The sequence below is a fragment of the Brassica napus genome, chromosome A9 (assembly GCF_020379485.1).
Source record: "Brassica napus cultivar Da-Ae chromosome A9, Da-Ae, whole genome shotgun sequence".
NCBI classification, from domain to species: domain Eukaryota; kingdom Viridiplantae; phylum Streptophyta; class Magnoliopsida; order Brassicales; family Brassicaceae; genus Brassica; species Brassica napus.
In genome coordinates this window covers 10,437,184-10,463,751 of record NC_063442.1, presented here as the reverse complement: position 1 = coordinate 10,463,751, position 26,568 = coordinate 10,437,184, and the positions used below count along the sequence as shown (strand labels likewise).

At 29.5% G+C, this 26,568-nt stretch overlaps 1 protein-coding gene and 2 long non-coding RNA genes across 3 annotated transcripts; 1 reads left to right on the top strand and 2 right to left on the bottom strand.

Annotated features, from left to right (window-relative positions):
* Window positions 1–1,636: 1,636 nt before the first annotated feature.
* LOC106366579 (phosphatidylinositol 4-phosphate 5-kinase 8) lies at window positions 1,637–6,358 on the bottom strand. The gene is made up of 10 exons (XM_048739860.1): window positions 6,128–6,358; window positions 5,607–5,792; window positions 4,451–5,521; window positions 4,219–4,386; window positions 3,911–4,076; window positions 3,620–3,730; window positions 3,347–3,534; window positions 2,450–2,610; window positions 2,199–2,364; window positions 1,637–2,110 (listed from the first exon to the last, which is right to left on the bottom strand). The coding sequence occupies exons 2-10, from the start codon at window positions 5,615–5,617 to the stop codon at window positions 1,831–1,833; spliced, it is 2,322 nt and encodes a 773-aa protein (XP_048595817.1). The 5' UTR covers window positions 5,618–5,792; window positions 6,128–6,358; the 3' UTR covers window positions 1,637–1,830.
* Window positions 6,359–19,222: 12,864 nt separating this feature from the next.
* On the top strand, window positions 19,223–21,250 carry LOC125577854. The gene is made up of 2 exons (XR_007316254.1): window positions 19,223–20,581; window positions 20,664–21,250. It is a non-coding gene; the product is annotated as an uncharacterized LOC125577854 (long non-coding RNA).
* A 3,734-nt stretch (window positions 21,251–24,984) lies between these two features.
* LOC125577852 lies at window positions 24,985–26,415 on the bottom strand. Its single transcript, XR_007316252.1, has 4 exons — window positions 26,341–26,415; window positions 25,863–26,020; window positions 25,360–25,781; window positions 24,985–25,286 (listed from the first exon to the last, which is right to left on the bottom strand). It is a non-coding gene; the product is annotated as an uncharacterized LOC125577852 (long non-coding RNA).
* Between the last annotated feature and the right edge of the window lie 153 nt (window positions 26,416–26,568).

Genomic DNA, 26,568 nt, shown 5'->3' with positions numbered 1-26,568 from the left:
TGGTCGTGGTTTTTTTTATACAGCCACGGTTTTGTAGTGGCACTTTCGTGGCTATGCGGTAGATTTTTACTAGTGTAACCACCCGGTTCAGTTAAGATCTCCGGTTAGAATATTAAACAAGATGCTTAGAATAAAGATGTATAAAATAAAAATATATACTATATGTTTGTCCTAATGACATGACATTTAATTAGTCTAAGCCAAAGAAAGCTATTAAAAAAGAATGTAGATGGAATGTGGTGTTGACACATAAGTAATGGCAAACTTGTGAATCACACATGAAACCAATATTTATTTAAAAAAAGTTATCCTCAAATAATAAGAAGGATTAGTTTCATATCAGTAGTTCGAAGAATTATTAAATAGAATTAACGTTAGTTCACTTAATATTAATTGGTTTTAACTTATTAACTCATGATAAATCCGAATTTAACATTTTACCAAAAAAAATCCGAATTTAACAGGTTTTAACTTTTCTAGAAATAAAACATTGCATTGTGCGCTTTCTTCTTGCATTGCTGGGAAAGTTTTAGTTAAGCCGCTGGTGGTTTCCAAACGACTTCCAAGAGCAAACTGATGAAGCTCCGATTCAGCTAAGGTTTGCGGACTACATCACTTTCTGTTGGTAACATAGTTTTACCTAAATCCACGACACCTCTTCGGTGTTATCAATCTTACTGATCACCCATATGTATTAAATTTGGACTTATCATAGGTTTCCAATTTAAACCTTTAAGAAAAGTTTTTAGGAGTCCAGAAGAACATGAAGAACCAAGCCTTTTTTTCTTTTGTCAACGAAGAACCAAGCCTAGAACCTGATTCAGTGAAAAGATCCATCTGGTTTATTAAATGGGTCAAACCCGTTCTCCACTTGCTTAAGTTAGAAGCTCGTAGATTTAATTGTCTACAAACGCGTCCATGAGTGTTTTTCATAAATTTAAAAAATCTTTAAGAAAATTTCTGATATGCACCATAAAACAGAGGATCAGGCGTATCTTTCCTTTTCTTCTCTTGCTAACACACAGCTTGGAAAGATCTCAGGGGATAAGAAGACATTTATTACATGGATTTATGCGGAAAATATCAAGATATAAAGATCAGAGGAGAATTACATAAAAGAGTATTATTCTGAATAATTTAGCTTCCTTATTTGTTCATGACCGTTGCTAGGTCTCTTGTACACGAGCCTATAAAGCTCATCTCATTTCTACATTGTAAAGGCGCCCTTTTTATCAATCAAAAACATAACTTATACTTCATTTCTTTTGTTTCTTTACTTAGATGGATTCCTAGGCTCGAAAGCAAGTTGTAACTCTCTCTCTTGTGCAGATTGAATGAGGCTTTGGCTCGTAATCTTATTTAAAGGTTTTCCGCACATTTATTGACGATCTTTATACCACCTAACAGCCTTATGATCCAGATGGATTTCTTGTCTGCATCAAAAAGGTGGTAAGTTTCTTGGTGGAGAAAGGTGGTAAGCTTCGTGGTGGACTAAACAAATAAAGTGGCAGTGAGAATTGCCACTTTATTATTTTCGACCAAGACGAAGCTGACCACACTCATCTTCCATGGTTTGCTTGTTAATATGGATGCTTAAATACAGTAACATAGAGCATTCCCATTTAAAGAAACTAAAAGTTAGAAAGGACTTTTTTACTCAATACTAGAAAATTTGTTTTAAGGTATAAGATCCTAAATGTTAGTGTACATAAAAGACGAAATAACATTATACGAGCCAAATCCCTCAGTCCTTTATGGCTTATCAACAGTAAGAAAGAATATCGACCGACCGGGTCAAATCATGAAACCATTTGATCTCTCTCTCTCTCTCTATGCTGTTTCTGGGAAAACCTTGAGGAGAAAATCAGTGAACCGTTTAGCGTAAAGTGTAGGCTCGATGGCTGAAATTGACATTGGATCATACTGAATTGATTTGCAAGTATGTTCCATTCTCTTTTTCATGTTGTACTCTTGCAGGATGTCGATCATGCCCATGTAAACAACCACATCATATACTTCAAAGAGCTCTACCGTCCCTGATTCCTCCTCGTCCTGACGGAGTTTGTGGTGGGCTTGAGCTGGCATGTTTACTCCTAACTGTACCCGGAGCCTGAAGTTCAATTCCAAACGGTAATATGTATATTTAGTGAACACAAGATTAACTTGCAGTTCCAGGTAGAGAATGGGAAGTGACTGACCTTGCAGTTCCAGGTAGAATGAGATCAACTTCTTTCTCCCCAGCAGCGAATGCTCGTAGTGTACTTCCTCTGATGTGAGGTCCCGGGGCAGTATTAACGGAATTAGGTTCGTGAGTAACCAATAACAGCCCTTTTGGAGGAATGGATGGTTCACGAGGCAAACCGACTGAAGAAACACAACAGTGAGATTGTTTATCTACTCTGGACAGAAGATAAACCTTTTAAAAAAAAAAACATTGAGGCCAAACTACCTTCAACAGAAGCAACACTGTCATTTTCTTGATCTGACATTTCATTGGGAGGCTCTAGGATATCATTAAGTTGATCTGGAGCTCTAAAATGTAATCCCAACAGAAGACTGTAATCAATGATTTGCAGAGATTCCAAGAACGAGCAGTCTAACACAATTTGCCTGACATTTTGGAAACAAAGAGGTTCCACAAAAGATTAGACAACACACAAATTCAAAACTAAAACAATTTAAGACGATGGAAAATCCAAGCAAACATAGGAAGAGCATCAAACAAAAATTCACTAGTAGAACTAAACTTAAAGCAAGGCAGCGAAGAGTAAACATTTTTTTTCTAAAGGGATGTGTGGAGCCAGCAATGAAGGAAGGGCATTTAGTATAACTTCTCATCTGCAGCTAATTTTTCTATCATCTTAATTATTTAATAAAAGCATTTACAAAATCGTAGGAAATAACTGCTTTACCCCATTTCAAGGTACAGGAAAAATATTAAGTTTTGTAGTTATCTAAATATCAGCCAGGTCCTGCAGAAATGGACTCAAGAAGTTTACAACAGTGAGAACTTACTCTCCTGCAAAAAATCTACTATTCTTATATAGATAAGACTTCCATAGGGAGTAAAATATAAATTTCAACACTGCAACCCTCACAAATCCAACAGAAAAAATAGGACAAGTGCTAGAAAATTGCTACAGGTCAGATGTGATCATAAGATGTTCTCAGAAACAGTAAGCAGTTGCAGCAAGAAGACTTATACGAAAAATTCACTTAGTACATAAATCTAATGGTTTTGTAGCAAAATGACTATTATATTATCATTCAGGTAATCAAGTGACATGTAAAGGCTACCTTTCATGCAGATGAAGCTATTATTAAAAGAATTGAGAAGAGAACTCACTTGAAGAAAGCCTCTCGCAGCAGCTTGTCCATATGAAACTCATAAGCAAGATCAAGATCTTTCATGGTAGTCTTTTCTCTGATTTTATTCTTTTCTGTAAATCTCCCTTGAGTAGAGCCCTTAAGGTCATAGCGGCGATGAATCTTCAACTCTGTGCAAAACATATTTCCCATGACCACAAAGCGTACCTATCAGAGCAGCACAACGATTCATGCTTAAAAAACAGAAAATAATGACTCTTAAGATATAAAAGAGATCCAAACAAGTTCTTACCTTTTTACCCCACTTGAGTTTTAATCTGTGAACTCCAAAAAATTTCGTTATGAGCGTGTTTTCATGCTCCCCTACGTGTTCATAGTACCTAGGCAACATCCTGAGTAGAACCTACAAGAAGAAAAAAAAACAAGATGCTTTCAGTCATAAATTAAATAAGATCCTAAAGAAAAACATATACAAGTAAAGACAAAGACTAGACTCCATCGTCTAAAAGGGAACAAGAATTAAAAAAAAAAACAAAAGGACCAAAAATAAATATAATAGCTTTGGTTTAAGTTAATATCAAACCTTCAACTCAGATCTTTTTAATGTCTTGATCACAAATCTGTCGTCGTGAGAAAGGTAGAAGATACTGCCACTTTTCCCAGGGGAGGAAATTTCCCTCAGACCATCATCACCACAGATAGACATCATGTAGTCTGCAGCATCTAGTTTGAACATCTCCCTCAAATTCCTATGACATGCACAGTAAATAATCTGAGGAACATGTAGTAATCTTGAATACAGTAGACGTATTGATAGAAACTTTTAATGCTACTGTTTCTGTTGATTCTAAAGCTTTTTTTTGGTACATGGAGGAAGAAAACATGTTTAACCTGAAAACCATAGGGCAATAGTCTTTCCAATCGAAATCAATAGACTTATGTGAAGGCGTATACTGGGAACCATTTCTAGGGAAGAACATTGTGATCCTAGCTCTTTCTCCAAAGTCAGAAGCACGAACTTCCCGCCGAGGCACCGGCGTTATTTTTCCAACAGTGTACCTGTGAACTTTCAAAAAGTTATGTTTCTGTAAGAGGAACAAACTAGTACAAGCATTGATAATACCTGATACCGAGTTGGAGATTAAGCATGAGATAATAGTTCCATTTCCCCCCAAGGAAGGACACACAAGCGCTAATGCTGACCTCTTTAGGCCCATCCAGAGGCCTAGCCTTGCGTGACATGTCAATAGAACTCATAATCCGTTCTTTAATCAAAACTCCTTGCATGTATTCCCTTTCAAAGACTATAGGGTTCTTGCCGCGTCCCTCGTTTTCACCAGAGCCAGCAGACCGCCCAGACTTGGATAAGGGCCCATGACCCATATAATCTCTTGGAGGATCAGTGGTACCCCAGTTTTCATCAAGAAACCTCTCAGACATTCTCCCAGAGTTTCTCGCCAGCCCACTCGTCGTTGTTATCTCCGAAAGAGTTCTCGACACAGCTTTCGAGTTCCGCAGCTCCTCCAAGTTTATCGACGAATCATGAGAGAGGATGAAGTTTCCAGTGTCGTTGTATCCGAAATGACGATGCCACTTCTTCAGAGACGGGTGTTTACTCCCAGCGGGATAGTACACTCCAGTCCCATCTTTCAAACCACGCGACCATGTTCCGAAGTAAAAACCACCGTCAGCGTACTTATAAACCCCAGAGCCATGTCTAAGACCGTTCAACCAAAACCCGTTAAAAAGATCACCGTTCGACCAGCTCATAACCCCTCTCCCAGACATTTTACCCTTCTTCCAATTCCCAATGAACCTGTTCCCATTAGTCCAAGTGTAACTACCACTCCCATCTTGTAACCCTTCTCTCCAAGACCCATCATACGAATCCGAGTTGCAATACTCTTTCCTCCCTAGACCGTGGCGCACATTCATCCTCCAGGATCCGCTGTATACGGATCCGTCAGGGGAAGTCATCGTGCCAAAGCCGTGAAGGTATCCTCCAGAGAAGTCACCTTCGTACTTGGCTCCGGATAGCCACGTGATCTTTCCTTTCCCTGAGATTTTCCCTTCTTCCCAGTCGCCTTCGTAGATGATCCCATCGGACCACGCGTACTTCCCCTTCCCGTGAGGAAGCGTTCCTCTGAGTTGACCGGAATAAACATCACCGTTTGAGAACTCTCTCTCTTCCAGCCTGAGGGAAAAGACAAAATCATACTTCAGATCTGACAGCAAAAGTCAAAATGCTGAAAGGCAGGAAAACAAAAAAAAGCACACACCTTGTTTCCATGTTGACAAGCAGTCTGGTGATTTGATTCTTACAACATTCTTATGTAGCACTCATTAATTGTGGATCATTCATAACTCTTTTGAGTTTATAACCAGATGCAAATTACATAAGAGAGACACCGATACTCCTGGAGCTGGCATTCACCAATGATTCATCCTTGTCAAAGCATCCATTGCTTCAATTCAGGTTTTAACCAAAACAAAGTTCAAAAAATGAAGTTATTAGTCTAAGAGATTCATCAAAAACAAAAAAAAAAATGAAAAATCTAATTATGAGCCCATTGCAATAAACCCATCACTCAGAAACAAAGATTTATCAAACAGCTTAATCCGATTAAAAGTAAATAGACAAAAAGAGAACACCGTCGTTGAAGTAAGAATAGTGAGCAGGAACTAAGGAATCGCGAGTTCGATTCCCGGAAAATGACTTTACGAGCTAATAACACGACGGATTTCGAGGAGCAGAGAGACAGATTCAAAAAGGAAAGCAATCCGATAATCTAATACTCACCAGCCCTTTGAAGCTGGAGGAGAAGGAGAAGGAAACCCCTGGATTGAAGAGAGGAGGATGATTAGTCTTCGTTGTTGCTTCAATCGGAGAATCTCTTTTGTGTAAATGTTTTGTAGCCCATGCACGAAGCTCTTCTCCTCTCTCTTCTCCTCTCTCTTCTCTCAGTCTCCGAGTCTTCTTCTTTTTTTTTTTTTAATATGATTTTCCGATCTGTTTTTTTTTTTTTTAATATTTGAAAAGGTTTTATTATTTTTCTGTTTATGGCCCCTACAAGGTCGGTCTTCATTTTTTTTTGGGATTGTACGGTTCAAACCGCAGACCTAATAAAGTTAAAACTATAGGGCTGCTACAGAGTTTATACAGGTACAATCATTCATCAATGTGTGTTTTTACTTCCGGTAATAAATAGCACATATATCTATCAGATAGCTTAAAATAACAAAAATAGTGTATGAAGAAAATAATCTTCAAAATAATATTTATTGAAGGGAAAATTGACTAAATTATTCCTAACCTCAGAATCTCAGATCTTACTTTAACATTCTTTTTTTTTTAACTTTACCATTCATCTTCTAATATATAAATTCTAAAACCTAATCACTAAATTCAAATATAGAATAAAAAATATTAAATTATGATAAATGATATTTTAGCAAAAGAATTCTTATATGATATTTTTTTAAAAAAAATATGTTTTAATACTATCATATAGTATTTCTCTAATAGATATTGTCTTTTTAATGATTACAATATTGAATATATAGTTAACAAAATTTATTTTTTTGATGACTCTGGTATCTGGAGCCTCGAGAGGATCCGACTAATCCCAATGGCCGTATTTTTATAACAAATATTTTTATACTATGGGTTAGATTTTTGAACAGATTACTGAAAATAAATTTATTGAAAAGTCTAATATGTTTTTTTTTGTCATAGTGTAATATAGTTAAATTTAGATTATCATGGAATCATGTAAAGCGGTTGAAATTTTATAATGAAGTTGTATATATAAGATCAAATCTATAGATTATCATTTTTATAATCTTATCCCAGAAAATAACATTCAATGACAAAAGTCACTAATAATTTTTTGTAATGTTAGAATAAATGACCAAAAACCATCATTTTAGAAAACCATTTTGTATATAAAATTTTGAATGTATTAAAGAATTCTTTAAAACATCTTCATAAATGTACATGTATGAAGGTCTTCCAAAATAGAAATTTGAAAATATTTCTTAAATACACCTTTACAAAAAAAAGTTCTTAAATCTTAAAAAGATGTTATACATATTTAACATTATTTTCTTCATTTAGACGAATGTTATACATATTCAGAAATGTCTTTCTAAATATACAATAATTTAAATTTAGAAAGTCTTCATAAATACACATGTATAAAGGTATTTCTAAATATGCGTTCAAGAATGTTTTCTTAAATACATACTTATTAATGTTTTAGTTAATTTTTAAAAAAATCTTAAAAATATTTTATACATATTTGGCAACGTTTTTTTATACATATTCAATAATATTTTTTAAATATACTTATAACTCAAAATCAGTAAAGCGTTATTTACATTCAAAAAAGTTTTCTTAGTTTAAGAAAAAACAATCATTTTTTACTGGTGTTTCAGTTATGGTCTGCCATTCTAAATGCTTAATTTGAAAGATAACAAAATGTTTATGTGGTTAAGGATATCTGTTTTATAAAAATAAAAGAAAACATTTCCATCCACCCAAGGTTTAAAAATGAATTAAAGATTATGAACTTTTTGTGTGCACCTAAAAGGTGATGAACAATGGTTAGTGTTATCAGGCCAGATTTGTCAATTTGAGATTAACAAGTTTTGGACTTTTGATCCCCAATCTTCCTTCGATTATATTATAATAAGTAAAAGAAAAAAATCCACTACAGTTGAATTGAGACGTTCACTGTTGTGTTTGTCTCATTTGATTACTTTGTTTAACTTATTAAATCAATAACTAGAGCTTGACCCGTGCGATCGTACGGGTGTTTATATAATGATTTATGTATATCATATATTTTGTTATTGTATCATGATATATATATATATATATATATATATATGTATTTATTAAATGTGAGTTGGAACAATTATGTAACTATACAAAAAGATTGGATGTAAATATATATATATATATATATATTAATATACTATGTTAGATCAAATTTATATTGACATTTCTTTCATATTTAATTGTATGATTGAAATGTATTATTAGTATATTATGCGTTTGGGTCAAACTAAAAATGAATTACAACTATTCTAAAAACCCAATTGGACGGGATATAAATTGACCCGCCTATTTTAACTAAAATCATGGGAATAAAGTTAATTTTATATTCAAAATATGAAATTGATATTGCTGAAATATTTTTTTTATTAAAAAATTGATGATAATATTCCAAAACGTTTATAATAAGGAAGTTTAAAACATAAATGAATCACGTATAATATATATGCACAATATTTTATTGTTAAGTTATAGTAATAAGCATTAATTTTGTTTATATGGTATTGTATACGTATTATAAGACCAAAAGCGTGAAAACTAGCTTTTAAATTGTTTTTCATAGTTTAGGTTGTTTTTAATATTTGTTTCAATAATTTTTTAATATATGTGTATTTTAAAGTTGATTTAATTACATTTAACTCAGATTTATTTAAGGAAAACACATTAATCTAACTGAAAAAGACAAGCATTAAAGTATAAAATTCAATTTAATGGTCAGTGGCATGGAAGTGTAATTAAATTAAAAAACTAAGGGGAATTTTTAATAGGTACTTCTCTTTTAATAATATAAATTGGTTGAAAAAGCTTGTTTAAGACTTCTCGAATATTTTTAAAAGAAAATTAATTTTCAAATATTTAGGTTAATGTAGATATTTATGTTGAATTTTTAATAGGTACTTCTCTTTTAATAATATAAATTGGTTGTAAAAGCTTGTTTAAGACTTCTCGAATATTTTTAAAAGAAAATTAATTTTCAAATATTTAGGTTAATGTAGATATTTATGTTGATTTTAGTACGAACTTGTCCCACACCCAAGTGCCATCGCACATAAGCTTTTGTGTCTACGAGAACCGTCTAAGAGCATTTCTAAAAGACACTTTACCAGTTCAAATTTGAAGTTTTGAGAATTAAAACTCTATATTTGAAGTTTCACTATTCAAAACTTCAAATTTGAAGTTTCATATTTTTATTTTTATTTTGGTCCTTTCAGTTACACATCATATTTATGATTCATAAATATTTTCTTCTTTATTGTTTTAATCTTTATAAAAAAGTATTTTAAGTTTTGTTTACAAAATTTAAGTTTACACATAAAATTAAATAAAATTTTAAAAGAAGATTTAAAATATTTAAAACTAGATTTAGATAACAAAAATATATTAAAAAAACTTAACAAACAAACTTTTAAAAAATTACATGAAGACATAACTATTACACATATTTAAATATAACAACAACACTAATAGTCATGTAAGTTTGATCCGGAACTTTCAAAATTTATAAATATTGTCCAATTTGTTTTGTGTAACTGAAAAGGGTTGTTGTTGTTGTTGATGATGTCTTTTCGTACAATTCTTTCTTGTTCATATTGAATATATTCACGAGTATTAATATCATCGATAAAAGTTAGTTCTTAGCAATATTTTATGTTTTTCTTTTACATTCTTGTTCTGATCTAGTGTATTTACAAGTATTAATATCACTTAATTTCAACAACTTTTATCCCTAATCTACAAATTAAAAATGAGGAGAGTCATTTTTACTTCAAAATGCACTAGTAGATCATATATGCATTACGAAAATCACTTTATGGAATAATATGGTATTTTGCTTGAAGTTTAATATTAATTAAGTTATTTTTTAAAAAAATTATATTTTAATATAATATATTATTAATTAATATTGTTGTAATATGTTTATATATGTGCTGGTTAATTACAAAAGTTTTATGAATTCAAATTGATTATGACAAATATAAGGACCATATTATAGAATACAAATAGTTTTGAAGTTGAGTTTGAAGTTTTGCTTTTGGAGAATAACACTTTTAAACTTCAAATATAGAGTTTGAGAAACTTTAAAATAGAGTTTCTTTTTGGAGATGCTCTAAGAGCATTTTTCATCAATGAAAATTCTTTTAAGTATCGCAACTATATAAGTATTAATGTTTTAGCAAAAAAAAAAACTATATAAAAAAAACTATATAAGTATTAATATTTTCTTTTATTTTAGTTATTAAATTTTGAGGTAGAAAGAGAAAATATAATTATTCATATAAATAATATGTTTAAAGTATGTTACGAATTAAAAGAAAAAATCAAATTAAAAATTTCTTATATTTTTCATCTCCTTTTATTATTTATCATTAATTTAATCATAATATATCTATTAATAATTATCAATGCTTAGAAACCCAGTTGAAAATACTAATAGATAAAGATGTATCAGGCTCATTTTAGATAATGGATGTGAAAACACATTAATATTATTCGCATTTGATTAAATCATATATGTTGTAGAATAATCTAAGATTATATCAGTAATATGTTTTTTGCCAAAGTAGATCATATCGGATTTGAATATTAGATAATGAATATCATCCAACATAATCAGTAAACATGTAAAAACTAGGTGTTTGTCTGTACATGCGGACGTAATCTTCTTATAGATATTTATTATTTTATATTTTGTTAATTCAAAAGCAATTTTTTAAGTTATTATTTATATTTTTAACAAGTTTATACCAAACATAAAATAATTTATTATGACAGAAAATTTCATTAAAATATATATACTAATTATTGTGTTGAATTTTTCAAAACACTCATATATTAGAAATGTTTTAGACTATATTTTTATGGAATGTTTTTTCTTCATTAATATTTAATTACATATTGTTTTGTATCTTAATTTTTATAATAAACATATTATTTAAAGATAACAACATAATATATAAGTATTATCTTGTTTGTTAGAAATATAAAATATTTTTTCAAGATAATAACAAAATATATGAGAATTATCTTTTTAGAAATTTAATATTATTAATATAAAATTCGTTTTAAATTAAATTATTATATATAAAAATTTATTAAAGGTAACAACGATATTAACCAGTCTAACTTTTAACGTGAAAACTCGATTCTGAAAATTTACTTTGTAAATAATAGTATAGATTTGGCGTGATCTAATGTTGATCTGTTAGCTCAAAAAAAAAAACCTATGTTGATCTGTATGCATGGTTGTCGAATTGACAAATGTCTGAACGTGTCAGTTTTATCCTAAACAGCCAACATGTACAATATCTTTTTTCGTTCATGTACAAAATTTATTTTGCATAGTAATTGGTAGTAACTCCAATAACAAGTTGATTTACTAGCTAAATTTTTTATATTAAGTGATATAAATTAAAAAATAATAGGTTTATTTTTCTCAAACAAAAAAATCTGCTATCCAAAAAGATAACAATTTTGAATGGTTGAAACTTTTTTTTTCTGAACGTCGTTCTATAAATATATGGATCTCTATAAACTTATAAATTTCTGGTTATTAGCAAATTTAAAGTAAGATAATAGTAATTACCAAATATCTTACTTTCACAGCTATCCCTTATGTATTGGTTGAGAAGCAATACAACATTTTTTATAGATACATATCATCATTAAGATGATTCTTAAAATCATTAGAGAAATATGTTGGTCTTTCAAAATATATAATAACATTTTTATTAAAATAAATATAATTCATTATTAATGTTCTTCATTATTTTCTTAAGTAAAAATTACGGAATTGCCTAATATGGCTAAATTATATATGATAATTAATGATTTTGAATGATAAAATTTGATAAAAGTTAGTGTATCTTCTATCATATTTTTTTATTTTAAATTATTAAATAAATTAAACAACCATATTAACCATATAATAAAAATTTAGATTTTTCTGAATATGCTATATTTTAAATTTTAAAAAATGATTATAAATTAATAAAACTGTTAAAAGTCTCACATTTAAATTTTGTGATCCATGGTTTAAAAATTTTGTTTTGACAAAATACAAATGATTACAAAATCATATAAGTAGAAAGCCTCATTTAATAAGTATTAGGATTAAAATATATATATATATGTATATATATATATAATTTTAAATTAAAATATATACCATATAAAATACATAAATATTATAACTTAGTAATTTACTTTGAACAATTTTTTGATAAAATCTGTGAACAAATATTGACAACTTAATTTTTTTAAAAATTATAAATTACTGAAACTATTAATTCCAGAATAAAATTTTTGTTATTAGTAATTTAAAATTTTTGCTATAAAAATACAAATGATCAAAAAAATCATATGATTAGAAAACATCATTTAATAGATATTAGTATAAAAGTATACTATATACATGTTATAATATCATTTATATTTAATTATATACTATATCAAACAGAAAAAGTTATTGTTTGGATTTATAAAATTTATTTATATATCTGTTCTGACTTTTTAATTATTTAATATATATTATTATTTTAGAATATATAAAAACCTTATGATATATAAAATAATATATATATATAATGTTCATGCCGTGCAAGACGCGGATATTAACCAAGTACTATATTAAAAACTCAGCGAAGGGATCATTCACCGATGGAAGAAGCTCATGGTTACGTCTCAATTCAACTCTTAGAAGATCTCAGTTTTTAATTATTGCTAATAGCCAAACTTTTGTATGAGTAAAATCCAAAATCGTCGACAATTACTAGACTAAAACACTACATGAACGTGATGGTTTTATTATTTACGTGTTTACGACAAATCCAGCCTGACATTAATGCGATTGTTTTCATACGAACGTGAATTCAAAATTTGCTACGACCTATGAATATCTTAATATACAGAGGTGGATAGTATGCATATGTATTTTAAATATCTCGATTCACCCGAACATGACCACACACAAGAAGACAAAATCGATCGACGCTTACGAATATGTAGTGTCTTAATTTTAGTTCAACGTTCGAAGCATCCAATGAACATTTTCTTCCAGAATATAATTTTAGTTTGTATAAATTATAAGTGTGGGAATCAATGGTGGTAGTCCAGTGGCGCCTGAGGGATTAAACCTAATACGGTGAACTCTGGTTCGAACCCCGCTGGCCACACGGATATGGGCTATTGCTTTCAGCTCATTTGAATACCCAGGAGAGAATCTATCTGTGGGCTGTACCTCCACCCGGAGATTAGGTCTGTGTCTTTAATAGACCCGGGTTTAACCCTTTATATTTACAAAAAAAAAAATTATAAGTGTGGGTCATCATTGCGTATGGGAAGCTATACTACAGTTACAAAACCGAAATTCAGCGTTGTGGTCGTTCATCATCATCGTATATATAGCTACAAAGCACACCAAAATTGACATTAAAAGTCATATATATACACATTAATGACAAAATGTAGCTGTCATAAAAACAGAGATGTAGCTGTCAATAAAACACCTGAAAATACGACATTTTGAATTAGGATCAGAGTACTACTAATAAAGATTAAATACTTTCCTAGAATTACAAGTTAATATTTCTTTTATTATATAATTTTTATTAATTTCGAATACCACATTCATTGTATGTATATAACCACAATAAAACACAATTCTTTTTTTAATTTAAATTAACCCATCTATTTTTGGTTACATATGAAAGTTTAAATATCGTTTCAATTTGAGACCACTATATTTAACTGTTGTTTTCGAGGGAACTGTAAATGTGGACATGTCAATTTCGTTTTGAATGTTTGGGAATGTTGATTCGTAGACTAGGAGGATGTATTCAGCCAAGTGTTTTAGATTATTTATATTAAAATGACAAATTCATGAAGATTTTTAAAAATGTTTTAAAATCCATTGTTATTGAACTTGTCATTTTATAAATCATTTTGAAATCAACTATTATTGAACATAATTTAAATTAGAGATTTTAGAATGATTTAAGTGATTGTAAGGTGTTTGAGAAATGTTTCTTAATTATAAAAATAAAAATCCAAATCTCATGATTTTAGATGAGATTCTAGAGTTGTTTAATAAAAATCATATCAAATTCTAATATTCACATAAAATCATCTAAAAATTCAATATAATCAAATCACTTTAAATTTCAGATTCGATACACCCCCTAAGAGCATCAACCTCATTAAATTTCATATGAAGTAAAAAATAAAAATATGCTTTAATCCTATTTTATTTAAGAATAAAAATAGATTTACTCCGTAAATAGAATAATACATTTAATTTTTGTTCATTATTTTATTTTTATTTTAAACTGGATTATAATTAAAGTAAAAGTCAATTCTATCATAGAGTTATTCGATTTTAAAAGAAAAAATTGAAGCAATACACTGGAATAATAAAATCAAACAAAATGGTTATTTTAGTAAATAAATTTTCTACAGCCATATATTTTCCTACAACAAAAATCTTATTTTAATAAATAAAAATTTTCGTCCATTTTTCATTTTTTGTTGTACCTTTAAAAATTGAAATAAAATATGATTGATAATTTTAAACACACTATATATAAACTAAAGTTAAAAAAAAAAGATTTTTACAACTCATCTAATCACCCACAAAATAAAAAAATCAAACAAATCTAGATAAAAATGTATTTATAATGACCAGCCGGCGGTTTGATATTGGTTTACTACTACATTGGTTAGAGGCTGGTTTAGACCGGTTAATTCCATACCTTTTTAAAAAAATATTCGTATTTATTCTTCTTCTATTATTACAGATTTTTATTTGTCAAAAATATTTATTTTGTAACATGACTTTATTGTGGAGAAAAGTTTATTCAAAACGAAAATAACTTGTATTCTCTCTGTTTGACCAAAAAGAACTTGTATTCTCTCTGTTTTTTTTTTTTTTTGTTGAAACTTTTGTATTCTCTCTGTTACAGCAGAAGAAACGTAAAAGATCTGCAAAGTAAAAACTTCGAAGAGCAGAACAAAAGTAAAAACTAATATCACGATTAAAAGATCCACCCAAAGTATTTTTGTCAAAAAAAAAAAGATCTACTCAAAGTAAATATCTTTAGTTCTTTACTATCTTCACGCCATCCATAAAATATATGTAGAATTTTTCAAAGTTTGCGAAGAGATGTGTACGAAATTCTTCACATTGTGTTTTTATTGGTCGACGTCTATGAACAAAACGAAAACTTCAAAAGTAAACGGTGAGCAGTAAATGCATTATGCATATCACTATTTCTGTCTTTTCTTCTGAGAAAAAATAATCATTTAACTTCTGTTTGCTTTAAAAAGTATATTCAGGTTTTAAAAAGAACAGAAAGAGTTGTTTGAAATGAAAAGGACGAGATAATTAATTGAAAACACAAGAGTTGCATGTGATTGCATAGAAAACATATGTAACATTAAAGTAAATTAAATAAAAAGTAATGTTGTTGTCACGTAACGCATCGAGACAAAAGAAAAGAGAGTCTCTTCGGTCTCTGCCTTTAATTTGTCCCTCTCCTTGCCGTACTCCTAGTTGCTAAGTATCAAGATCTTACCTTCTTAAGTATCTTATTATAATATGATTAGCACTGATTTAATATCAGATTTCAAATCAGTAGCTCTCTAATGTGAATCTGATTCGTTCCCCATCACCAAACGATGGATCGATCCTATCCACGATGCCCATCTTCTTAAATATATATAACTGGCGCCTAACCTTACATCTAACCATTATTTTTTCGATGGATTGTATAAATAGTTAGATTATATCAATATGACAATGATTAGCACGTCCAACTAATAAACAAACTATATATCGAGTTTTTAATGTTAATGATAAGTATGCTATGTCGGCTTCAATTCTTGAATGAAGATCCTTCGCAAGTTGTTCGGATTATGATGGTGACAATTGATACGCTTTAAAAGAAATTGTTTTGAGGAATCTATATATACTAGATCTTTTTTCCGCGCTACGCGCCCATAATATATTTAAATTTGTTATATTTATCGTTTTTATTTCTATGTGAATTTTTGTATATTAAATTATATTATAACTAATTTTCAAATTTAATTTTTTTTATATTTTTAGTTTGAAGTAAGTATCTCTATTATATGTAACACAATTAACTAATAAAATATGAAGAATCAAGTCTTTTAATATAAAACCCTCTTTTCAAAAAAAAAGCGTACTTAATAATAATCTCTCCGTTTCAAAATAGATGATGTTTTGGAGAGTTTAAAATGTTTCAAAATACTTGATGTTCTGATATTTTTATATTAGTTTTAGTTTTACAGAAAACTGTGCCACCAATAATGTTTTATTGTTGTTTTTATGATTGGCTGAATTAGTTTTACTTTATATTTTTAATGTCACTTTTTAGAAAAGAAAGTATGCCTTAATTCTTGTGTATTCACCCTAAAACATCAAGTATTTTGAAATAGAGGGAGTATTTTTTACGTGTAATAGTTGAACACTGACAATTGAATATCGATATAGAATATTATTTTAATATATCTAATGGTAAAATATTAATTGTAATAAAAAAATTGAATTTTGTAATATTACATGAATTAGAAGTTTTTAAAATCTAAAATCTATTTTATTAACATAATATATTTTTTATTCATTTATTATTTTGACGTTACAAAATATTGCTTTAGTTTTCTTTGTATATTAATTTTTAATAATTTAGTTTCTTTTTAAGTAATTTTAAAATTATCAATAATTTAATATATTTAAAATTATTTATTTAAATATATCCAAATATGATGTCTCATTTTTATGTGTGTTTGCGTTGAGCATATTTAATTTGTAGTTTGTATATTTAATAACACTTTGTTGGGTGTCGTTCTATGGTTTTAATAAATGTGTTGTCATTTCATTTATAATACAACTAACATGATTTTTTAGTGATCAGTGATAATGTATTTTTAACGTTATGTATTATATTTTATCGTATAGTTTCTAACTCTTCATCCTGGCACTTTTCTTAGAATCATTTAAATTAGATAATAAGTTTAAAGATGTAAATAAAACTGTGTATGTTATAAATTTAGACTTTTTAGTGTAACTGAGCACTATCAATTATGGAAATTGTATTACGATTTTATTTTACTAAATATTTTTTTCTGTGTATATTACAATTTTATTTTATTGATTTATTCTTTAATTGCAGAAAATTGCTATTTTCAATTTTTGTTTCATATACCTTAAAACTCTTCGGTTGATTTTTGTTTGTTTTCTTTCTCCAATTACAATGTACTGTTCGACCATTTTCTTTTTTGGGGTCAACCTACTAATATCATCAGATAGAAAAGCTTAAACTCCAAAAATGAAGTGGATATTTGTGCTAGAGAAAACTGATTTAGCCACTAATATAGTGACATATTATAATATTAGAAGGTATGGAAACTCTTCTATGTTGTCTTACGCTGGACATAATTAAGTTGTTGTCAATTGATTCTATATTTGTGATAACTGGAAATATATCTTTATGTCTTCCTTACATCATCCTTGATTGGTTTACGGTTCGGCCATTTCTAATATACTGAGAAGTAACATAATATTAGATGTTGATTATCTCCTTCCAATTAGGAATGCATAGAATGAGAAAAATTCAAGGTGATACCACTTTACAATTTTTTCCATATATATATATATATATATGTATATAGTTTATTTATAGATTATTCCATCTGCTTCAAAATCTAATCAGTTTTAATTAAAATCTGTAATATTTAAAAGTTATTACTTTAGAAAACTGTCATTTAATATATAAATTTAATCAATTACACAGTAATTTACATAATTAAATTGGCCACACAATATCCAATAAATTTAAAGTTACATTGAAATATAAAAACAATTTATATAGTGAAACAAAAAAATACTTTTAAACCATTATTTTATAAAACAAAGGGAATATTCAAATTATATTGAAATATTATAATAGTAAGAATCAGAAAAGGTGAAATCTCAACGTCGATCATTTACGTCGGCCATGCCTTAGAGCATCTCCAACTCCACTCTATTTTTCACTCTAAAATTGAGTTTAGAGTAAAAAATGCTCTAATGGTACTCTATTTTTCACTCTAAAATAGAGTGAAAAATAGGTTTACTCCAAATATAGAGTAATTTATTTTTTTTGTTCATCACTATATTTTTTACTTTAAAATAGAGTACCATTGGAGTAAACTCAAACTCTATTATAGAGTTACTCTATTTTAGAGAAAAAATAGAGGAATACATTGGAGATGAATTTGTCTCCGATGTATTTTACTATTTTCTTTCCTAAAGTTGAAAACCATCCCAATTTATTTTAGTATTTTATAAAATTATGATATTATTTACATAAATATTTCTTTACAAACTATTATGTAAATATCATACACTGCTCATTTTCCCCTACGCGCGGATCATGTACTTTAAATTTATTAATTTATATTATTATTTGTGAATATATATTTTAAATTTATTAATTAATTTTTATCATATGTAAATTTTAGGCAAAGTTTGAATACTGATTAAATTTTTTTTAAAAATTATTTAATACAATATGATTGAATGATCTTTTTTACTGTTATGGAATTGCTTAGAGATCTCATCATTATTTATATATATATATATATATATATATATATATTATTGTGATTAGTTCTATTTAATTTAATTAGCGTATTTGGTATTTACCGATTACTTACCATGGATATTATTGGCTAAACTGTTGTCAATGTTGTTGAGGAATAAAATTTTCTTTTTGAAACTAATAAACTGTTTTGTTTTGGGATTAGATTTCACAAAACAAAATTCAAAAACTTCACGCGTGAGTTTATGAGCCTTTATAAATACATATCAGAAATTATAGAATCCAATTTTGAGATAAACAAACTCATAAAAGAGCAAAATTAAACCATCTATATATATAAAGGGGAGTTTTCTCTCACCTCAGTCATCCACATCATTATTCAGCATGGGGCTTTTTCTGCCACGTGGCAGTACTTTATAAACTTGCGAAAGCTGCTTCACGTTGTTTAATAATTTGGGCTACGTGTTTTTTATGATCAAATCAGTGGACTTTTGATTATTGTCCAAAACGGCCCAAATTATTTAGGGTTGTTCAATTTTAGCGGACGGAGTTGGAGAGTCAGCCGTCGTGGTTCTTCACATCTCACCGACGACGAACGGCGATCGTCTTTGTAACGGCACTTGGAAACATTAATCCAAGCATTAACTTTTCTGCGCCACTCCTCCCACTCTCTTGAATTAAATTGGCCATAGCATTCTCTAAAGTAATCCCCTGAAGCTTCAACTATAAATGGCTTTGTTGCTTGGGATAAACAGTGGCGAGTTCATCTGTTTTTCTTGCCGATTTAAAAGCTGGATGCTATTCAAACACCGCCGAGGTCCCTCTCCTCAGATTAAAAGAGGCAAGAAATGTTAAGAAAGGTGGTCTCCATAAAGAGAATGTGACTCCGGCTAGCCACCACCGTGTTTTGTTAGCTCTTTCTACTCAACCTTTTGATAGTCCGCTCTTATTATATGTTTCTAAAACAGTCAAACTGTCAACGAGAAGGTACCTATTCTTATTCCTAATTTTTTGTTTTTGGATTTAACGTTAAACTAAGTCGTCACTAACCATAATTTATTTACTCTGTTTTTTTTTTCAGTTGATTTTGTTTTTTTTGAATATTTTTTTCAGTTGATTTTGATTCATGTTCAATAGCTTAATACTTTCAAAAATCTATTGAGGGAAGGAGTGATGTATGGGCTTCGTGGTGTTGATGCCGCTGGAAGCACGTTTCACTGACCACACGAGCTTTGTTGAGGTCACGGAACAAGTGACCATCCCAGCAGAGAAGTTTCGTTTTCAAAAGTATGATCAACTCATGGCTTTGGCTAACACCAACGTAGATTTGTCCGGTTTGTATAACAATTTTGAACTCATACTTTAACCGTATAGTAGTATCAGCACTGTTTTCAATAATGAAAATCATTCCATTCATCATGTGATGATAACAATCTAATTAGACAGGTACAAAACCAATCAACTGATCTATCTTAAGTTGTTTAGTATTTTGTTAGTTTGATTAAGTGAGTCCACTGATAAACCAAACACAACTATGCGAAGCTCATAGTGTGTGTTTAATAAAATTGATTAAGAAATCAGATCGCAGTCAGTTGATTGGATTGCAGGAAAGACATCTCTTTCTCTCTGCAAAGCAAAACTGGGTTAGATCCAGCGACTATAGCTTCCTTGTGCTTACTGATAAGTTCAAAGTTCACTCATTTATGAGACTAAACCTGTGATTCAATTTCATATAATGGAAATATTCCAGAACAAACTTAGGATGAATTGGATGACTTCAATGCTTGGTTAGATATCTCTCCACTCTAAATCAAATGTATGTGAAAGTATATTTTTTTCTTTTCTTATCTTATTGATGTAAGAGATGGTAAAGAGTGTCCTTTTTCTCTGTTGTGCAGAAGAAAATCTGCAACTCTGGAGATGTAAATGAATGTAAATCGATGGAAGCTAAAATCAGAAAACAAAAACTTGATTTTGTGAAGCCTGCTCTAGGGCTTAGCTTATTATACGTTTTGTGTTCTGTAAATATTATATAATTTTGGGGATCTCGGATGTTTTGTGGTTGTAATTCATGCCATCATTGAGAAGAGAAAAGTACACTCATATGGTTATCATATGGTTATTGATTTTGTGCTGACTAATAGATTCCCGGTTAAAGGTGTAATCAGATTTATCAGGATGCCATGATGTGTATCGTTCCATAGGTACCTGCACGGCCTGAACTGCAGTTTTTTGGAGTTAATGGTTCGTGACCCTCCAGTTTATTAGGTTTCAGATTGTCCCCCGGTGACCAGGAGATATTTGATATAAGAAGCTATATCAGGCAATTTCATTGAGTTTTTTTTTCTTGAATTATATAGTTGGATGTGTAACTGATGATTTTTGCAACTGTTTGTATAATTCAAGACTAGATCATGATGTAGCATTTTGAAATAATGCCAATTGTAAATAGTTGTTAATCAATGTTTGAGATTTTTTCCATACATATGCTGCCATGAAGCTTTCTTAATATAAGAGAGAGGCGGAGGGACTGAAAAAAAAAACAGAGTAGAAAAGTTATGACCTTAGACATTTCATTAGATCTACGTATTGCAAAACAACTCTTTGATTTTCCATACACAATTTTTTGTGGATTTATACTATTTGGAGATGATCAATGATTTTGCCAGAATCTCGAGAAGCTTCTTGAATGTTTTCTCATATTGCTACTTGAATATGGCAATCACTTGAAAAGGTTATATATATGTGGAGCATCAATATAATGATTAAAATTATAATCATCGCATGTACTAATGTCTAACACACGCATTGTTTTTCTTTAGTTTTCTACAACACTTATGAAATAAGTTTATGATCCTTCTCATTTGACGATTTAAAAGCCAACTACGACAGGAGAGATCTTAAGTTGCAACTAATTATGAAGTTCAACTCATTCATACTGTTTCAATCAATTTTGGTCTACAATAACAATGATTCTCTAAAAATTAAACAACGGCCAAAGCGTGAAACGGATAACAAAACTTAAACCTTTTTTTTTCATTGACAAAACTTAAACCTAAAAACATCACAAGATGGTCTAACCCACCCAGGTAGGGTGAATGGGTGATAATTTACAAACGTCCACATGAAAATTACGTATAAAAAAAAACAACTTAAATCTAACGCGTCTTTATCCCAAAATTTAAAACGTAACTTGCACAGAATTTTTAGCAAAAAATACCAAATAATTTCCAAAAAAAACGAGAATATAATTGTGGAAAATTAAAAAAAAAACTACTACTTGATTAAATAAAATAATAATAAACAGAGTGGTTTAATCGTTTGATCTAAGATAACAACACATAAAATGCACTAACACTATTAAGTTCTGACCCGTTTCACTTATCTAATGGTTTAAGTTAATAGCCAAAACACTTAAAAACACATACACGTTACAAGTAATTACGGAAAATTAACTCAGTCAATAATCACTGACAAGAACACTACCATGCATAAGTTGAAACATTTAATACAATTGCAAATTCCACAAAAATATAAATTAGACCCTCCTGCTAGAATAAAAAAACTCATTATCAATACAAAATTCCAAGATGAACGGAGCTCACCCACTATCAACACTCGAAGAACTCCCTCAAGACATCCAAGGCGATATCATCTCAAGAGTTGCACAGTCATTAAGAACTACCGCACGTCATGTCATGCAATCATGCCCACTACTGGCCAAAGAAGCTAAAGACAACCGTATTTACAAGAATATATGACCATCAAACTATTATCCATCCATCCAGTTGCTTCTTTGACAAGGTATAACGATCTCATGTCAAAATTTTTTTTTTCAGCTGAAAACATAGAAGTTCATTATGATAAAGGCATTGAAGAATATTTTTTTAAAAACAATCCCAAGCCGGCCTCCATCATCTACAAACATCAGCAGACGTTTTGTACATAGATATGCAATTTACCTATACGGTCTAACAATGCTTTGCACGGGTGAGAAAAATGTTGATGAAACCTATATTAATAAAATTGGTTGGAAGCAAGACCATAAATTTGACGATCAGTGTTCGAATCGCTTTAAGAAATTATTACAATGACATTAAGAAATTAGTACATGGAGTTCGTGTTAAAAAACTCAAGTCTATTAGACAAAAAAAAAACTCAAGTGTTACTCAACCACTTTAAAAGCAACGAAAGCCACAATACTATGCCATCCGGACAACATCAACAAGAGGTACGAGAAATGCTATTTTTCAACCAAATGACTAAATTTGTATACTTTATTTTATTCATGGTCATTTTTTAACTTAACATTAAGCATCAGATCGTCGCAATTTTTGTATTTCAACAAGAACAAATATTTGTGAATTTATGATGGTCACAAATATTTAATTTCACTCTGTTATGTTCAATAATTGACTATTCCTTCTTATTCTCAACGATATTATATTACGTAAAGTGAATGTCCATACCAAAATAGTAATAAACTCAAGAGAAAAAACAAAGCATATTCCATCAACAAAAATATTTACACGTCCATAAAACACACAAAACTCTTAAAATACAGTTACTAACGCAAATTAAGAAAATAAATTCCTCACATATATTTCAAATAAAACATTAAATCAGAAAACCAAACATAACAAATATTTAGCACAAATGTCAAACAACCACAAATGAATATTTAGCACAAATGTCAAACAACCACAAATATTTCATTATTCAATTAATTTTACTAAATAATAAAAATTTATAAACATTTACATTATCTAATTTTTTTATTAAATAATTATTTAGATTTATTTTAATTTATTTTTTAAATATTGTATACATGACATCTAAACCAGCAATATTAGCTGGCGCACCCATGTCAACACAATTACAAAATACAAAATAAAATAATACACTACTATCAGTAACCACTATTAAATAGATCCAAAAACACATTATCAACTCATTAAAAAACACAATATACGAACCCGGCGCGTAGCGCCGGAATACCGCTAGTATACCTATAAATCCAAAGATTGACATATCATCCAAAAAGGATCATAAATGTACGTAAGAAAGCATAACACAAATGACTACTATTTTGCCTACGATAATTATTTGTTGTATTGGTATATTTAGTTCTAAATAAAATTTGATGATTACAAAATGTTAAGAAGTTATGTTCTTAACATATGATTGTAAAATTTAATATGCATAAAAGTAAAATGTAAGTGTAGTTGCAAAATCTTGTTTAGATGTACACCATAAATTAATTAATAAATATGAAAAATATAAATTTATTTTATTTTATGTTGGGTCAATTCAAAATATAATTATTTGATGATATATTTTTTTTTAAAACTCTTAAATAAATATATAATTTCATTAAAATCTTATATTAATAATTCTCATATATAACTTTTATAAGATTTACATAAATATAAACAAAACATTGTGTTTTATATCTTTTACAATGAAATTCATTCTAACTTTTATCCTTTTCTCAATATTTAAGTGTTATATTATATTCGTGGATCACACCCAAAATTACGTATATAAGATCTCGATACAAAAATAAAAAGTAAAGAATTTAATATAAATAATTGCTTGAGTTTTATTATTATTATTGTTGTTTTATTTTGAATTTTTTATAATACTTTTTATTATATGTATTTCATGTAAAATGTTATAGTTTTCTGTTTTGAAAGTTGTTTAGTAATTAAAAATAATGATTAAATCTAAAGTATAATATATGAATTATGTGATTGTAAATTTTTCTTTAAAAATAAGATTCATTTAATTTTTTTTACTTTCTTTAAGTTTACTAAGTGTATTTTGGTAGTTATTTTTCATTAAAAATTGATTGTTTAATGTCTAAATATTTACAAATAAATAAAATAAAAATTTTAAGAAAAGAATCTACAAATAAAGTTTTGTGAAACTATTACAAAACAAACAAATATAAATTGATATAATGATTTACGACATGTGATCACTCTAAATACTAAAATTATGTAAGTACTAATTTTATAAGGTTAAGCAATTTTAACTTTGTGGAAAAAAGAAGTAATTTTTAACGTAGAGAAAAATGAAATAACTAAGAAGAAATGAATTGAAATTAGATCTAGTGGGGTGAAGTTATATATAAGTGTTTGAACAAATACAAAGAAAATATGGTTGAACTTTTTGGGGAAACGTTGTTTAATTTTGAGTTTTTGTTGTACATTTGTAAAGAAAAACAAAATTTATTCCAATAAAGAGAACAATAGCTGTAAACATATCCTTTAGTTTTACATCAATTAAATGCTCTAAGCTATTGTTTCTAGTTTTATTGAATATGCACGGTACAATACAATTATTTAGGATAAAGAAGTTTTCTACTACAAATCTTTACTCGTCTTTATATTCTTAGCTTCCAAGTCATAGTCACCATCTCTATTACATCTACCATCAATTTCTCTCCTGACCCCGTCTTGCGTTGTCATAGGATCCTCCAGTATCTCGTCTAACTTCTGCAATGGGCTACGGCCCTCCTGTAAGAAGCATAAGTACTATGTCATCATATCCATAAACAAAGAACACATGACATTTGTAAATGAAACTGACCTACGGGTTCTAGGCCTGTCCCTCAAAGGTGACTGGCGGAAATACAATTGCCTATTTTCCTCTTGCTCAGAAGATTTTGATAGCATCATAGTAACAAATCATGGCAGCATGACCATCATCATTGCTTTTGGGAGGCCAAGCTTTTACTGAATGTTGTCTAGATGCAGATGTTCACTGTCCTAATCATATCATCCAGAGCAGATCTCATGTTGGCTCCCAACCATTACCCTCTGGATAGAAACATGGACGGGATCTTGTTACGAATATAAGAAGCTGACTTCCCAACATATTCATTTCCACTAAGATGATGAATATCTTCTTCCTAGGAATCCCATATCAAAACACGTTTTCTACCCGAACCACTCATTCTCACTCACATGTAGTTAGGCCGCGAACTATAATTGAATATCTAAGAAGATAATCTGCAGAGAGATATGTAGGAAAAAAAAGATTAAATACGCAATAAAGTGAAACTTACGTGAGAGTTGAAGAAGGAATCTTACGTGAATTCATAAGCCGTGTTCGTATTCAGGGAAACCAAGCTCCACTTTAGGGAAAAAGGCTGCATCTTTTACGAATAATCCTGCAGGATTGGAAGGATTTTTCCAAAGGGTACAACAACTTTCTTTGCATATCCTCCTCCAGAAAGAAGAGCATAGATCTGAGACAAATAGGGCAGTGTTGTCAGAAAGTTTAAGAATTTAATCTAAGCATATGTAGAGGATTTGAAGGCAATCCAACATAAACTGGACAAAGCTTAATCAACAGTTAAACAGATGAAAACAAATTGCAATAAAAAACTAATCCAACACTATCTTAATTGTTCCATCAGTGTATACTAAGTCAATAAGAACATGAAATGAGCACCAATCAGCATATTTACACCAATCCTATAATCAATCTCATATATATCAAAGGAACTGAACACAGACTGAGTATTATAATTCGTAACCACAATCTTGTAAACTTAGTAATCTCTACCTGGTTTCCGACTTTCCGGTGAGTGACAGACATGAACGATGGATTCGATGGTTATGGAGCACTGGATACCAATGGATTATTTAGGGTTGTTCAATTTTAGCGGACGGAGTTGGAGAGTCAGCCGTCGTGGTTCTTCACATCTCACCGACGACGAACGGCGATCGTCTTTGTAACGGCACTTGGAAACATTAATCCAAGCATTAACTTTTCTGCGCCACTCCTCCCACT